Source organism: Podarcis bocagei (genome assembly GCF_964188305.1).
Source record: "Podarcis bocagei genome assembly, chromosome: 13".
NCBI lineage: Eukaryota > Metazoa > Chordata > Lepidosauria > Squamata > Lacertidae > Podarcis > Podarcis bocagei.
In genome coordinates, this window is record NC_138138.1 from 39,125,439 (window position 1) to 39,141,137 (window position 15,699).

Here is a 15,699-nt window from a genome sequence, read left to right on the forward strand (position 1 = left end):
CTGCCACAGCCTCTTCCTGCCCACGAAACCCTGTTACCTCTTCAGCTTCCGAGTTCTGACATCTCCTTCTCCCAGTCTGCTCCCTCTGACCGCGCATCGAGACCCACCACCAATCCGCTGGCACAGAGCCTTCTTCTCATGGGGGTTCCTCAGCTGGTGCCTCCCCCCACTCCTCTGCATCCAGTCAGTCCATGACAGGGGGCAGCAAACTTTCCGTGCCTCAGGCCGGTGTCTCCAGCACTGATTGTGTGGCGGGCCAGAGGGCAGGGGAGTGCGTGCCCATACGCATGCGCACATGCTATTTCCGGCACACTTCCAGGTCAGAGGAGCACCGGAAATAGCTTGTGTGCATGGGCATGGGCCTCCCCCAACCCGGATGTGCACCGGAAATAATGCTTGCGCATGCGCACAAGCTATTTGCGGTGCTCCTCCGACCCGGAAGTGGGCAGCTGCACAGAGCAGTGCCGGTAAGAGCAGGCGGCGGGGGTTGCCGAGGGCCAGATAAACGTGTCCCTCGGGCCTTATCCGGCCCCCAGGCCTTAGTTTGGGGGTCCCTGGTCCATGACATTGATCTCAGCAACCATCATGCCAGATTTGGTTATGGTCTCTTAAGATGTGCCTAGGTGCATAGAGAACTGACAACCAACTTTCCAAAATACATATAGTAGATGATTACTACTTGTGCCTTCCAAAGGGGAGAGGCTGAAGCTGCTGGTGGGGCATTCGGTGGGCTTCCCCCATCATGTGGCACCTGTCTCCAAAACTGTTTGCTTCTGCAGGTCATGCCTACAGTTCCCTCCTTGCTGAACCCCAAAAAGCCCAAGAAGAAGAAGAAGAAGAGTGACCCATAAATCACAACTAGTAATGTCATTAGACACTGGTGTTCACAGTTAGGAAGTGTCTTTTCCTGCGATAATTATAAGGTGCCTGAGAACTTGAGGGTCCTCCTGGCCCCCAGCTTCTCCTTATTCTCTTAAACTCCCTCTCAAAACAACAACAACCCAGGAATCCAAAGGAACTTCAAATAGCTGTATAAAAAAGGGAATTCATGCAGGGAAGGGTCATAACCAATGAGACTGGTAGGGTGAAAGGCAAGGAGACAACCAGTAGAGGGAGCTAGAGCCAATGACAAGGGGAACCAGCTATTTTTGTCCCCACCCTCCTTCCTATAGGCCCATACCAGGGCAACACTAAAGAGAAGGAAGCTAAGAGTCAGGTGCTACGCTCTGGACTGGTTGTAAGTTGGTGGCTGACTTGGGGAGGGGGACCAGTGCTCCAGTTACCCTAATGGACCAGTCTCCAGCGGCCATAACAGAGTGCATGCTTTGTAGGCAGAATGTCGCTGGTCCAGTCCGCAGTGTCTCCAGGTAGATGCCTATCTGAAACACTGGGGGGAGGGGGCTGCCAGTTAGTGCAGGCGGTATCTGGACAGTAGATGGTCTGGCTTCTTAGAAGGCAGCTTTTTTACGCTGCAGATGTTTCTCAGGCTTGCTACATGCACAGAAACGCCTTCTTCACACAGCACCATTAAAGATACAGAGGTGTCCGTCTGGTCATCCAATTGCTGCCTCTTCTAATCCTGGGACTAGATTCTATTCCCACCACAACCTTGGGAGCCCTCAGCCCACACACCCCTGTTTTTTGCTTGTTTTCTGCTGTTATTTCAGCAGGCGTACCCTCCCCTCTCTCTGAGAACCCTGGAGACTGGAGTTCTGGCTCCCAGCCCATCCTGCTAGATCCTCTGTGTCCTAATTACTTTGCTGTGTTTTAAGTCCGTGCCGGCTGTGGTGCAAGTGGTTTGATTCTCTGCGTTGCTCTTAATGAAAGGGACACACAAAAAATCTCCTTATTGCCAGCTGGGAGTTAATCCCAAGAGACACAGGGTCCCAAATAGAAAGACTGTGAACCCGGGGCAGGGTGACACAGCAGGATGGGGCCACACAGGGCACAAAGACGCACAGGAATTGTACATGCAAAGGGGGAAATAGAATGTGCTGGGCAGACTGAAATTCTCTTTCTCTCTTCCCTTTTCCACGGGATTGCCATATCTCCTGCCTGTCTATTCACTAATCCACACCCCTTTCTGTCTCATATATAGACAGACGGCGTCTACACCCACCTGTAACATAAAGCATTTCTTTGTCTGTCCACTGGCCAGTCTTTCTCTACCCTTCCACAACTTCCTCTCCACGCCCACAATCCTTCCGTGCTAATAGATATTTTCTGTGGAGTGAAATATGACAGTGAAAAGCAAATTAATGAAAAGCTACAACTATGAACTTTTTTTGCATTTCTTTGGTACCATCTGCCCACAATATTTGTTTTGTTTGTTTACATACATTAATACACACATACAAGTGCTGAAGATCCAGATTTTGTGGTGGTGGTGGAATATTTCACTTCCGAAATAATGATCTCTCTCTCTCTCTCTCTCTCTCTCTCTCTCTCTCTCTCTCTCTGTGTGTGTGTGTGTGTGTGTGCGTGACATCAATCAATCCACCCATTAACGTGCACGTCTTCCAGTGTTGATCGATCTCTGCCCCATTATCCCCCCTCCATCTCCATACAATTTGCCTTCCTCTTGGCGTCCGTTCCCCTCTCTCCCCTCCAACAAGCCCTTGTCAGCCTTCCAGCCTCTTTGTCTCTCTCTGCCTCCGTGTCCACTCCATCCCCTCTGACCCCAGCTGCTCCTTCATCTCCGCATCCAATTTCTCATCCTCTCCTCCTGGCAGCCGGGCGATTGCAGAAAGGGAAGACCAAAGCAGAGATGCTCCCCCTCCCTCCCCCCTGCCCTCCCCCTTTATTAGATGCTAATCCCCACCACTTGGCACTGGTGCCCCCTTGGCACTAATGAAGAGGTTTTTTAATCAGCCGCCACCGCACTTCTCCGCCTGATTCCTATCCCCTGGGGACGGTGCCGCGCTGGAGGGTGCCGGAGCTCTCCGCCGCTTGCTCATTTATCACACTGCTTATGCCACCTCTCTACTCTGCACAGCCGGATTGGAGAGCACCTCCTGATTCTTCCCTCCTGAGCAGCATCTGGGGAGCATTTTCTCACAAGCTGCACACTGCGCCCTTGGGAGCGGCACTTTCCTTCGCCTGCAGAGGGGTCCTTGGCTCCTTTGAAACCTTTGGGGTGGACATGCGCTGGGTGCTGTCTCTTTGCTGAGGAAAGAACTCCAGACCTTCTCTCCAATGACCGTGCAAGTGTGGGGCCCCAAATCCGATGTTTGGGGGTTGATCTCCAGCCACCAGGTCAGCTGAAGGACTCGGGACAACAACCTTATGCCAGCGAAACCTTCTTCATGAACGATGTTCTTTTGAATCAGTTTGGCAGCCTATTCTGGGGGAAGAAAGAGGATCAAAATGTTGAACATCAGGTCTTTTCTTCCACTTGGGTGATTTGGAACTGAAGTGGACACTCTCTCCTTCTGTTGCTGCCGGATGGCATTTTGAGCTTTCCCCAGAACCTACTTTTTCAACTCCCTCAAGTGACAGACTGAAAGGCCCTGTTCCATTTGAACCCACTGCTGCTTTCGCGGGGGTTGAGATTCACCAGACAACTTTGACAAAAGTACCTCCAGAAAGAACCTTTTCTCTCTTCCTTTTCTTTTCTCAGCCTGTTATTCTTCAGCTTTGCACAAACTTTGGGTTTTTATCATCCCTTTCCAGGCAACTGTTTGGCCAGGCAGATCTCAAGACCCTGAAGAGAATCGGCATGGCAAACTTGCGTCTTCTTGCAATTGTAGTGTGTATTTGAACAATAATCACCCTGCAAACTTGCAAGCGTGAATTGGAGGATATTTTTGAAGGAAAGCTGCGATGGAGTCAGGACAGAAGGGAAGAGATTGGATTCCTTCGTGCCTGAGGGAAAGTGGATTAGAATATAATTCTTAAAGGAGGACGAACAAAAAGCCCTTGGAGCCGTCTGATCCCAAAAGGACACAGCTGACTGACTGGGCATAGGGGGCAGAGACAGACAGGCCGTATCCGAAGACAGTTTCTAACAGAATTGGAGGGCCAGAAGGAAACTCTTAACAGGAGTGATCTTAATGAAAAATAAGGGGCATTTCAGAGGGCTAGTTGGATTTTTGAGTGAGCAGAACCTAGAACTCTAAGCATTGCCTCTTCACCACAAGTGACGGCCATTGTGGGTTGTGAAGACTGCACCTTAATCTGGCTACTCCCAAAAACACCACTGGGGGTACCAATCTAGAGGGAAAAGAGGGGTGCTCGAGACAACGGAACTTGCGAGTAGTAAGTCATTTTGGGGAGTCAGGGTTGCAGGCTGGGTTTTCCACTCCTTTCCCCCTTCTCAGGGGCTTGAATTTGAGGGGTGGACGAGGCCTTTGAAAGCTCACAGAGCTTTCCCCTCTTAGCAGACAAGCAGAACTGGCAAACCTTAAATCACTTCATGCCTCGTGACAAACTGTAGAGTTGTTTATACAGTCCCCTCTGAGCTGCTAGAAAAGGGGGAAGCTGGGCGTCCACATTTCTTGACACCCCAACTCTAATGGGGAGGTTTTCACTCTTTAAAACTATTTCAGAAGGGCTACTGTGCAGCATATAGACTGCAGCAATTAGATTAAAGTTTAGACTATTTCCACTCTGTTTGGAAGAGACTTTGTTATTCAAGGACATGTGAGGGGGAAATCCGAGATGGTTTGCAGTTCTTTGTGGACTCTAAAAGACTTTTTGCATTGACTTCAAACCCATCACTTTAAAAAACCAAACCAAACCTTAAGGGATTTAAGATTTTAATTTGGAAGATTGATTAATCAGGGCAATGGCCTACAACAGCTTTTTAACAAGACTTTGAATGGGTGTTGTTAATAATTAATTAATATAGCTATAAAAAGGGGGAAGGTTAGCAGTGGGGGAAAGTATGTGTGTGTTTTAAAGTTCTTTTTAAAGTACTCAGCATAAACTAGGCAACCTGCTAATAATTACTTTATACACAGATCATTAATCAAAATCTGGAAGGTCTAGGTAGGAATCATGCTGCCTATCTCCTTCTGTGTTCATTAGTTCAAACTAATTTCTTTCTGAGACCTTAGGTATCTTGGGTGCCAGCACCTGCCTGGCTCTTAAGCACTCCTCAAGTAACTAGTCCCTAATAAGAACAGAACCCCAGGCTGAGTTCAAATTATGATTACACCATTTTGTGGTGTACTGCTTCATAGTGGGCATATTGGATGGGCCACAGCATACGAATAAGGAGGAGAAAATCATGATCAAAAGTGAGGCATTCTCTGTAAACGGAGGTTTGTTCAGAATTGGCTTCTCTCCACTGAAACAAGTAACCAGCAGATTTATCCAACAGTAGAACATAGTTTTCTGGGAATTGTGAGCGAATTCGAATTATTTGGGTGCGACTTCGGGCAGCAAAACAGACAGATCCTCACATCTCTTGGGAAAACAGGGACGATGATTAAACTGAGCCGAAGGTCCCGCTCAATGCTCTCCTTGGGCCTCAACTCTTTGGCCCTCTGCTTTTCGGTTTCGGCCTTCTGCACCAGCTATTGGTGTGAGGGAACCCACAAGGTGGTTAAGCCCCCCTGCCTCTCGGCCGTCAAGAAGGGGAACTGCGTGCCCATCAACAGCAACGAGACGATGGATGGGAACGTGACCATGGACCCCCACGTCGTCCAGTACATCTGGGAAACGGGCGAAGACAAGTACGCTTTCCGGTATTTCCACACGGGCTTCTGGCTCTCGTGTGAGGAGCATCACGGAGGTACGAAACCAGCCGACATCTCAGACGGAGCAGATTCCATGACGGCTGTTATTAGTTTGACAGCTAGGTTACAAAACCCCTCTCCTGTTAGACAGACAAGAGAGGGAAAGGTTAAGAGTGTTGGTGGTGGGGATGTGGAAGGTGGCTGTCAAAGGGCAGCAGAGGAGCAGAATGAGATGAGGTCCCCACCTCTTGTGATCTAGGGCCAGTGGTCATGCATAACAGGCCGCCTGCACACCATGCAGTTATAGCGCACAGCTTCCCCTGAAGAATCCTGGGAACTGTAGTTTGCTGATGACACTTGGCACTGTAGCTCTGTGGATTCTTTGTAGGGGAAATGTGCTTTAAAATAGTGGTGTAGATCTGGATTCCTAATCCACCCCATATGTAGTTGGGTTTGTCCTACTCACCTCCCCGCCCTCGGGTCCCGGGGCTGCATCCTGGCTCAAATGAAGCCACTTGCAGTTTAAAAGACAATTGCGTTCCAAGCCTGGATGGGGAGTAAATTGTGGGAAGCCATCTTTCGCTGCGAGGGGAGACAGAAATCTTAACCAACAGAAGAATGACATAATTGTCGCAATCAGCACCAGCCTTTGGATAAACTGACGGCGTCTTCTTCCATTGTTCAACCCTTTTAGAGGAGAAGTGCCGGAGCTTCATTGAGCTGCCCCCCGAGTCAGAGAAAGGTGAGTTTTGGGGAGGGCAAAACAGGTCATCTTGTTTAAGGGTGCAAACAGAAACGGGAAATGGCAGAATTAATAATGCTGTTTTATGTTGAGACATACCAGTGGCTCATCCGACTGAGTCCTGTCTGCTCCAGACGTCCAAGATGGTGGCCGTTCCTGCCTCCTCTTGTGGGAGCGGATGCCATAGTTTAACTGAAGTGTTTCTTTACACAGGGCATAGTTAAACTATGGAATTCGCTTCTACAAGAAGCAGAGATGGCTGCCAGCTCTGAACCTTCCCTAAGAGGAGAGGGCTAAACTTATGTACAGCACAGAGCTACCCACTTCCTGGAAATGACTGGCTTTTGTAATAAAATTTGACACCCCCCAAATAAAACCCCACCACCATAGTGGAAATGTATAGGGCAGAAACATTCTGCACATTGGTAGTCAGCACTCTGGACCTCCTATTATTTATTTTAAATTATGTGCATCCCATAATGCCTATAAAATATTATGATGTAGTATTGCATCTGTTTCCCGCTGCTAGATGTATGTTTCACAAACACTCGGAAATCACAAATGGAACCTTTGACACGGGAGTGTTATTTAAAGCCTGGGAGCTAATTAAGTTATTGAAATTAATAACTCAGGCTGAACAATCCTCTACTCCAGATACGGCAAGGGGCCACTTAGGTCATCATAATGACATGGGCATAACTCTCACCATACCCTACAGTACTGGAGCAAAGGATGACATCTTTAAAAGAGCTTACAATATTGGCAACCAGTTTGCAGTTTTGGAATATGAGCTTAATGCTAAATGCTTGCATTGGACCTATTTGTTGTGCATGAATGTTTTACTCCAGCGTTGAATATTTTACATTAATTTCAATGACAAATAGGAAACCCAACCCCTGCTCTCCGTTTACCATACTTCTAATTAATATGCAGTGTTCCACAGCCCTTTAATTCACAGGGAAGGAGTACAGCTCAGTGGTAGAGCATCCATGGAGCAGAATGCCACAGGTTCAATCCCTGGTGTCCCCAGGTGGGGCTGGCAAGCCCTGCATAGTTACTGCCAATCTGTAAACAATACTGGCCTGGATGGACCAACAAGTCTGATTCCGTATAAGGCAGATTTCTGTGTTCCTCTTGTTTCTCTTCTCTTCTACATCCCGGCTACAAAAGTTGGCTTTATACCAACCGCCATGTGTCCCCCACACCAAACAATCTTGGGAATCTAGTTGGTGAGGGTTCTGTTAGAGATCTTCCTCTATCCCCAAACTGCAGCTTCCACGATTCAGTGGGGAGAAGGAACGACTATGAAATCAATTGAAGTCCGCAGTTTAAATGTGCCTACAGAACAGGTCACTGTGATACTCATTATTGCTGAACCAAGTAATGAGGCTGAGCACTATTTTTTCCTCCTTAGTTATTTATTATGTATGAACTGATTCATTGTAGAGTTAACTCCATCCCCAAGGCTTGCCATGTGTTATCAACATGTTAAAAACATAACATGTGTTATAAACAGGAATTTAGGATGCTGCTGCTGTTCGTTGAGCAGGTTTTCACAGGGAAAGCTCCAGGACGAAAACAAGAGTGCTTTGACATGGAGCTTTAAAGCCCAGGCCTGTGCCTGGAAAAAGCAGGAAAGCCCTAATGCTGAGTTAAGCTGCTGGTCCGTCTAGCCCAGTTTTGTCTACCCTGACTGGCAGTCGCCCTACCTGGAGATGCTGGGGCTTGAACCTGGGACCTTCTGCATGGGGAACAGGTGCTCTACCACTGAGCTACGGCCCTTCCCCAGACTCTGCGAGACATATAGCTTGTTTATAATCTCCCACTCACCACCCACGTTACTTTCCAGGGGTGCTGTGGCTCTCCGTTGCCTCTGAATTCCTTTATATTATCCTGTTGACTGTGGGGTTCCTATTGATGTGTTTGGATGCCGTCTACTATGCCAACTTCATTGATGGGCTCAAGATCAATGCTTTTGCGGCTGTGATCACCGTTCTCTCAGGTATCTCGATCTACCCTGCGCCTCCGGTAGTCAGCTACTCTTCCCACTAGGTATCCACACACAGCACTCAGACCTAACACTCATTTTGTATGGACTTTCACCACTGACCCTAACCCCATCCATATAGTACTTGAAATCATAGTCCAGTCATTCCTGTATCATGCTCACATTATATCTAAATGTGTGTAAGGAAGTCTCTCTTTTTAAATGAAAAGTATTTGGGGAGTGATTTTGAGTGGGGAAACAGGTGGCAGGCCCCAAAAATGAAAACAAAACCCTGTAACCCCAAACTGTTGTAGTTTCTTTATACCCATGTGTCGTTTCCCCACCCCACCCCAAAAAGGGTACTGCACATGCTTGGTGGTGCAAGCACTGGCCACTGCCTGGTTGATGCTTGTCCATGACAGGGCCTTCTCAGTGGCGGTGCCCACCACCATTGTTGAGTTTGTGTCTGTCTCCCTCATTGTTGAATTTCAGGAGGAATTTTAAAACATTCCTGTATATACAAACATTTGATAGCTGAAAGATACGCTTCCTGGCAACCCTGAGATCACTGGCCGAAAGACTGTTTGCTACCGTGGGCTCTTTTGGGAGGAAGGATGGGATATAAATTAAAACCACCACAACATTTCTTATTCATGTGTGGTGCCCAGCAGGGCACTCTGCCAGCTTTGTAAAGGGTAATCCGAGGTAGCTGGCCTCATTTCCCAGCATGTGATCAATAGTGTGTGTCCATTGCTAGAGGCAAACGATACAGTGAAATACTGAAGCCATGAGCTAAGCCAGGCCACAAATGTCTGTCAGTTCATGCATTCAGCAGGATCAAGCCTTGGTATAGCTTTCCCTAGAATGTACAACGTTAAGCTTTCAGGTAGGGATGGAATCTCAAGTTTGAGTGTATTCTCAAGGACACAATTTCCTAAGCAAAGGAAAACAGCATTTCAGGGATTGGCCGGCCCTACCATTAGGCAAAGTGTGGTGACTGCCCGAGGCAGCAGACACCAGGATTCTGAAATGTACAGCCTTACACTTGTAAGTGAAATCTCCCAAGTCTGTCAAACTTGCTTTCTGTTGAGCCGCCATGGCTCTGCTCCTATTTAGCTCAGACCCATAGGCGCCAACTCCATGGGGGCTGAGGGGGCCCGAGCCCCCTCAAAAATTCGTTTGGGGGGGGCGGAGCCCCCCCAATAATTTAAGAAAATTATTAGTTATATTATGCTTTGCCGCACTGGGCGCAACATCGGGGGGGGCGCAAGTCCAGAGGGCCCAGCCGCGTCGTGCCCTCGGCCCGCCCCTATTGTCAGAGGCTCAGCATGGAAGTGTTAACAAAGTTTCAGAGGGGGGAGCGAGTGGGGGGGACGCGGGGAGGGGAGGGGGTCCCCGCTTCTTCGGCTGCCTTGCAGAAGCGGCCACCGCCCGGCGGCTCTGCCTTTGCTCGCAGGCCTGCCTGGGGGCTCCCTCGGCTCCAGCGCTGAGTTGGCGGCCCCGATCCCGGGAGCAAAGAGGCGTCGCGGGAGCGGCTAGGCCTGCGCCAGGGCCCTGACCCGACAGCTTCTCCGGCTCCCCAAGCCGAGGACAGCTTCGGCTGTGAAGCTGTGCCTTCCGGGCTGGCCCCTTCTCGGCTGGGCCTCGCCTCTCCAGCTCCCGGTATGTGTGCTCCGCGGTGGTCCCCGCTCCTTCCAGACCCTTCCACCGCCCCCTGCCAAACTGGCTGTAGATACAAGAAGGGCAGCTGGGGTGGGCTATAGAGGACCCTGCCTCCCCCTGCGGGGCTCATCTCTGGCAATTGGCTCAAGGAGCCCCCTGAGTTTTGGCATTGTCTCTCCGCGCCCCCCCCGCCTCTCTCCAGGAGCTTTATGGAGCCGCCTGGATCGGGTCTGCTTTGGAGGAGGGGAGCCTTCCTTGACCAGCATGGCCCCCCCCCCAATATTTTTTATAAGTCGGCGCCCCTGCTCAGACCTCAGAAAGTGGTACCCAAGGGAAGTAAGAGCACTGTGGCTGGGCATATTCTGAGTATCTTTCTGACCACCCCTTCCCAACAGGGCTCCTGGGCATGGTAGCCCATATGATGTACATGACCGTCTTTCAGGTGGCTGTGAACCTGGGACCAAAAGACTGGAGACCTCAGACATGGTATTATGGCTGGTCATTTGGGTGAGTAAAGCCAGCATGGGAGAGGAGTGGGGTGTGGGTAGGGTAAATGCAACCTAGGACAGGGCTCCTACACCTTTAATTAAAGCATAGCAGCAGGAATTTCAGCAGCTGTAGCTTAAAGGTGCAGGAGCCCCCTTTCCTTTCTCATCCAGCCACTTTGGATGCTGGCATTTGCATTTGAGAGTAGAGTTGTTGCTCTGTCCAAAGATGAAAGGAGGAGAGGATATGGATAAGGAAGTGGAAAGAGGGGAGAAAGAGAGACAGAATGATGGACAAAGGTGGAAGAGAAGAAATGTAAGATGGAAGAAGTTACTGGATGAGTGGACAGTAAATTATTGTGACTGAAAGCATTAGACCTGAGAAGCTGGGTTCAGGGTTCCATTAATATTAGGGTTATTTTGCAGTTCTGCTACTTCTGGCTTGCTGGTTGGGACTTGGGGCTCAACATGACACATGCCCCAATCAGTAGTAATACTGCTCCTTCTGCCTCTTCATTCTGGGATTTTTCAGATTTTTCAGATTTTTTATGGCAGCTGCTTGGGGGGTCACCCAGCATGGAATCCAAGGCTGAATCTCCCTTATTTATAACACCATCCCATGCTATATAGTAGCAATGTGCCCAATTTCCATTTTGTCCCCTCCCCCTGCCCTGCTAAAACCCCTAAATGTGAGAATTCGAATCATTTGTTTGACACTCCCTCCTCCCACCCCAATTTTGTTTTAGCTCAGCTCTTTGGAGCAAACCTTTCAGCCTCTGTTTCCCCATCTGGTGTCCGACATCATAAGCAAAGGAAGCCTATGGAACAAAAACCCATGGTTTGGCAACACCTCATCATATTTGGTTGGTTGTATTGTTGATGTCAAAAGGTTTCTGTGAGGGTGAAGAAGAGAGGGTTCGGAAGCACTGAACACACTGACTATGGGACGGCAGCCCATAACATCTCATTCATTGTTTGATCTAGGCTGGTCCTCTTCCAGCTATCTAGACACCAACAGAAGGAGCGGTACATGAACGGGTACCTTTTTTTGCCTTTACCTTTCAGCGGTTCTCAACCTGTGGGTCCCCAGATGTTGTTGGACTACAACTCCCATCATCCCTGAGCTCTGGCCTTGCTAGCTAGGGGTGATGGGAGTTGTAGTTCAACAACATCTGGGGACCCACAGGTTGAGAAAGGCTGCATGACATGAATGGGTGAAGAATTGTGTCAGAACCGGTGTATACATGGAAAAGGAGTTTTGAGAAGTCAGTTATCATGGGGGATCTGGATAGATTTGGCCGTGCAAGAATGACCTTGAGACCCATCCCTTTGCACCCCCCCCCCAATTTCTCTCCCACAGCATGGCCTGGCTCTCGTTCACCCTTTGCATGTCAGCCTCTGTGCTGACCCTCAATACCTACACCAAGACCATCCTGGAATTCAAGTACCGCCGGCGGATTTTTGAGAAGCACACGGCGTCCATGGGGAGCAGCAGAGGTCCCGGCTCGCCCGCTCTGGCCCCTGACCTCGAACGCTTCCTCTGGGATAAATATATCTTCAGTGTTAGTGACTCTCTAGACTTCTCCCCTAGCCCTCCGGGCCCAATGGCTCCCTGCAGCGGGCGCAAGGCCTACGCAGGAGGGTATGCTGGGCTCGCAGGAGGTCACAGTGGGGATGCTGGTGACGAGGATGACGGGGAGCCATGCTAGAGAGAGAGAGAGAGGATGTTGGGTGGAGAACAAGACCTCCCACCATCACATCCCTTCTCTTCCATTTGCTCACCCATCCGTCCAACCGTTTGTCCTATCACAAATATGCCCTTCCCTCTGCTTAGGCAACCTATGGCCATTTCACAACCCGTGAAAACATTGGTTCTCTGAGGTTGCCATGACTTTTAGGTTGGGTAAAAGGGCGAGAGCAGACCTATGGATCAGGCCCATTTCAAACTGTACAAGCAGTTACTTTTTGGGGGGTAGGGCAGGGAAGACATTATTATTATTTTGGCAGCCCTACCAGGAGGCAAGAGGAGGCAGCTGCCTCATGTGTTGAGTTTGGGGTGGTAGAGTGGGAGGTGGGCAGGTCAAACCCAGAGGGCTAAATGTATTAGGAATTCGTTGTGCAGGGATAAATGGAAGCCGTGAAATGATATTATTGCATTCTTGTGGAGCTCTCCTTCAGTTCAGCAAGGCAACACAGAGAGCTGGCCATGAGATTTTTCCCTCTAAGGCAAAGGACAAGATGGTCCCCGCCAATACACTGGCATTTGAATCATTCTTAAAAACTGAGGGGCAGCGTCCGCCACGGCACCTGAGGAAGGCAACTTCAGGGATCACGAAGAGGCCTGGCTCTTTACCTCTCAGAATTAGCTGCCTGAGGCGGCTGCCTCACGTTGCCCTATGACAAAATCCCAGAGGGTTGTGTGTCCTGATTTTATTCCATTAATGCTGTTCGGAGGTTTTTTTCTTTAGACGCCAACATGCCTCTGGCATATGGCCACAGATCATGGGGGATACCTCTCAGATTGTGCATTGCAGTTGCTCGTGGGGAGTCTGGCAGGAGATCTTGGCCCAATCCCACTGTGACTCCTTGAATTTCGAGGCCCTCTTATGCTTTCTGGCATGTTCTGTGAGGGCTGTGGCTAGTTAGGAAATAGCCACTGTGACAAACTTTCGGCCTTGTTATTTAGGTGCTGCGGCACCTGCTTATGTCAGTAGAAACCAATAGGATTGCCTTCTGCTTGCGGCTGCAGTAGAATCGTGTGTATCCACTGTCAGTTGACACCAAGGGCTGTATATAACCATTTATTTATCCAAGGCTGTTTGCGGTGCATATTGGACTTGTTCCTCACTAATCCTGCATAGGGCCTGTCTATAAACAAGGTTACTAGTATATTAGTCAGCTTGCACTTTGCAAAGGTAGATACCGGGCTGCTTCAGTTATTGTTTCATTCTTGAGAGGGAAAATTCCCACTCTCCTTCATTCCCATCAAATATTCCTATCTACAAATCCTAGGGTCAGCAGAAACTCCTGCAGCTCCCTGTTCTGTGGTGCATGTAGCTGGCTTATTCTCTCACTGCTGTTAGGAGGCTTTTTGAGCTAGTGTCATAAAGACTTCAGACTTTTCCCCAATAACCAAGGCGTGGAGCACACGTATACACTAAACCCCAGCTTTCTCTGTTGTGAAAGCGCCCTAACAACTCTGATAGCCTCCCCAACATCCTGAGGGGATGTCAGCGAGCAAGGCCCAAGTGTCTTTATGTATGTGGCGTGTACAATATGTTTGAGTAGTAAAATAGGTCTTGCCCTGTCCTGTTTTCACATTGCCCATTTCAACCAGGCACTGAACTGTTATGGCTCCTTTTCAAGGCTCTGGGCTCCTTCAGCATCATAGCTCTGGCCCCCCTGATGGCAGCCATGGCCCCTCAACACTGTCCGCACCTCACATGCTTTCCCCCCAAAACCCGTCTGCAGCTCTCCTGATTTATCTCATTGGCTTTGCTTCATATAATCTCCCCGTGTGTGGGGAATGAGAAGATCCAGAGTTGTTAATTTCTGGTTGATTAAATAAATTAAAGGATTAATCAGTGTCAGTCTGCTTCGTTTTATAAAGCTGGAGGGAAGAGGGGAGAGTAAATTCATCAAGCATCCAGCCCAGCTTTCTAGGCCCAGCGGAGGCAAAGGTGGGAAGGAAGACTTGGGAGGCGATGGTTCGAATCCCTGCTCAGCCATGAAGCTCAATTCACGGGCCAGTCACTGCCTCTTAGCCTAGCCTACCTCACAGGGTTGTTGTGAGGATGAAACGGAGAACCATGTACGCCACCTCGAGCTGCTTGGAAGATTAAAGGTGGTATATAAATTATAAATATAAATATAAATATAAATAAATAAAGTGTCACAGAGGGAGGGGAACCTGTGCTGCTGGACTATTCCACCAATGAAGAAAGTTGCAATTCCCAGAGTAGTTTAATAATCGGTCTTCTCTGGGAATTGCAGCTCCCTTAACAAACAGCAGCACACTGCATTCCTTGGGGGAAGCCATGCCTGTGGTACATAGCACAGTACTTGAAATGTGTGGTGTGGACTGTGAGGAGCAAGCTCCAAATTTTATGGGGTTTTGGGGACAGGAATTGGCCCTTAAGATGAGCTGACTAGATGCCAGCTGGAAGTTCAGCCTAGAAGCCCAAAGCTCTGCGACTGCCAGGCTTGCTGAGGAAAACAACCCTGGTGGCACGGCAGGTAAAGTGCTATTGTAGCTGGGTGCTCTGCTTTGACACAGCTTCCCTCCCAATTGCAGCTCCAAAGTGACGGGTTCGGAAACCGTCGTTTGCTGTTTGTCTGAATAACAGTAGTTGTTATATGAGCGACAATTGAATTATATGTTTTAGATCATTTCTCATATTAAAAACACAGCTCTTTTGTTTTTATCCATTTAATTTTTTTTATTTCAAATTTATTTCCCCCCATCTTTTTTAAAATCTTTTTTATTACAAAAAAGGGAGAAGAGAGAGGGAGAGATAGATAAAGAAAGAGAGAGGAGCCGGTCAATAAATACTTGGAAGATGCTCAAAATAAAATAACATCCATAAAATATAATAAAAATAATAATAAACACAATGATGATGACAATAATAATAATAATAATAATAATAATTAATAATAATAATAAAATGAACCAGACTTGGAACAGATAATAAATTAAAAAATAATAATAACTTACAAGAAAAGAAACCTAATGGCTTTATAAATACTGTGGAGCAATGAAGGGCTCATGATAAATACCTGAAACAGGAGTGGGGAGGGTTAACTACAGCCGTGAAGGGGTATCAAGAATGGGATGAACTTCTCCATCAAAAATATTACTGCTCTATTCTGTTTTGGTCAGACCACACCTGGAGTTCTGAGTCCAGTTCTGGGCACCACAATTTAAGGAGGATATTGACAAGCTGGAATGTGCGCAGAGGAGGGGGACCAAGATGATCAAGGGTCTGGAAACCGAGCCAGTTGAGGGAGTTGTTGGATATGGAGCCTGGTAAAGAGGAGACTGAGCGGAGATATGATAGCCATTTTCAAATATCTAAGGCAGTGTTTCCCAACCGGTGTTCCGCGGCACACTAGTGTGCCGCCGAACATTGCCTTGTGTTC

At 48.5% G+C, this 15,699-nt stretch overlaps 1 protein-coding gene across 4 annotated transcripts; it reads left to right on the top strand.

The window, feature by feature from the left end:
* The first annotated feature begins 1,088 nt into the window (after nucleotides 1-1,088).
* LOC308570811 (germ cell-specific gene 1-like protein) lies at nucleotides 1,089-14,138 on the top strand. Of its 4 annotated transcripts, none has more exons than XM_081165742.1 (6): nucleotides 1,089-1,367; nucleotides 2,616-5,737; nucleotides 6,376-6,423; nucleotides 8,273-8,425; nucleotides 10,468-10,579; nucleotides 11,918-14,138. In XM_081165742.1, exons 2-6 carry the CDS (start codon nucleotides 5,428-5,430, stop codon nucleotides 12,264-12,266), a joined length of 972 nt encoding a protein of 323 aa, XP_081021868.1. In that variant the 5' UTR covers nucleotides 1,089-1,367; nucleotides 2,616-5,427; the 3' UTR covers nucleotides 12,267-14,138. The 4 variants fall into 4 exon arrangements, with proteins under 4 accessions (XP_081021868.1, XP_081021869.1, XP_081021867.1 ...); XM_081165743.1 differs by having other exon boundaries at nucleotides 3,673-5,737; XM_081165744.1 differs by having other exon boundaries at nucleotides 1,097-1,237; nucleotides 3,673-5,737.
* The last annotated feature ends 1,561 nt before the right edge of the window (nucleotides 14,139-15,699 follow it).

Excerpts from the sequence above, each read along its gene's own strand:
- LOC308570811 (XM_081165741.1), top strand. The coding sequence starts at position 5,428 with ATGATTAAACTGAGCCGAAGGTCCCGCTCAATGCTCTCCTTGGGCCTC. Across the intron at positions 8,426-10,467 it reads TGTGATCACCGTTCTCTCAG|GGCTCCTGGGCATGGTAGCC; the intron begins GTATCTCGATCT and ends CCTTCCCAACAG. Across the intron at positions 10,580-11,917 it reads TATTATGGCTGGTCATTTGG|CATGGCCTGGCTCTCGTTCA; the intron begins GTGAGTAAAGCC and ends TCTCTCCCACAG.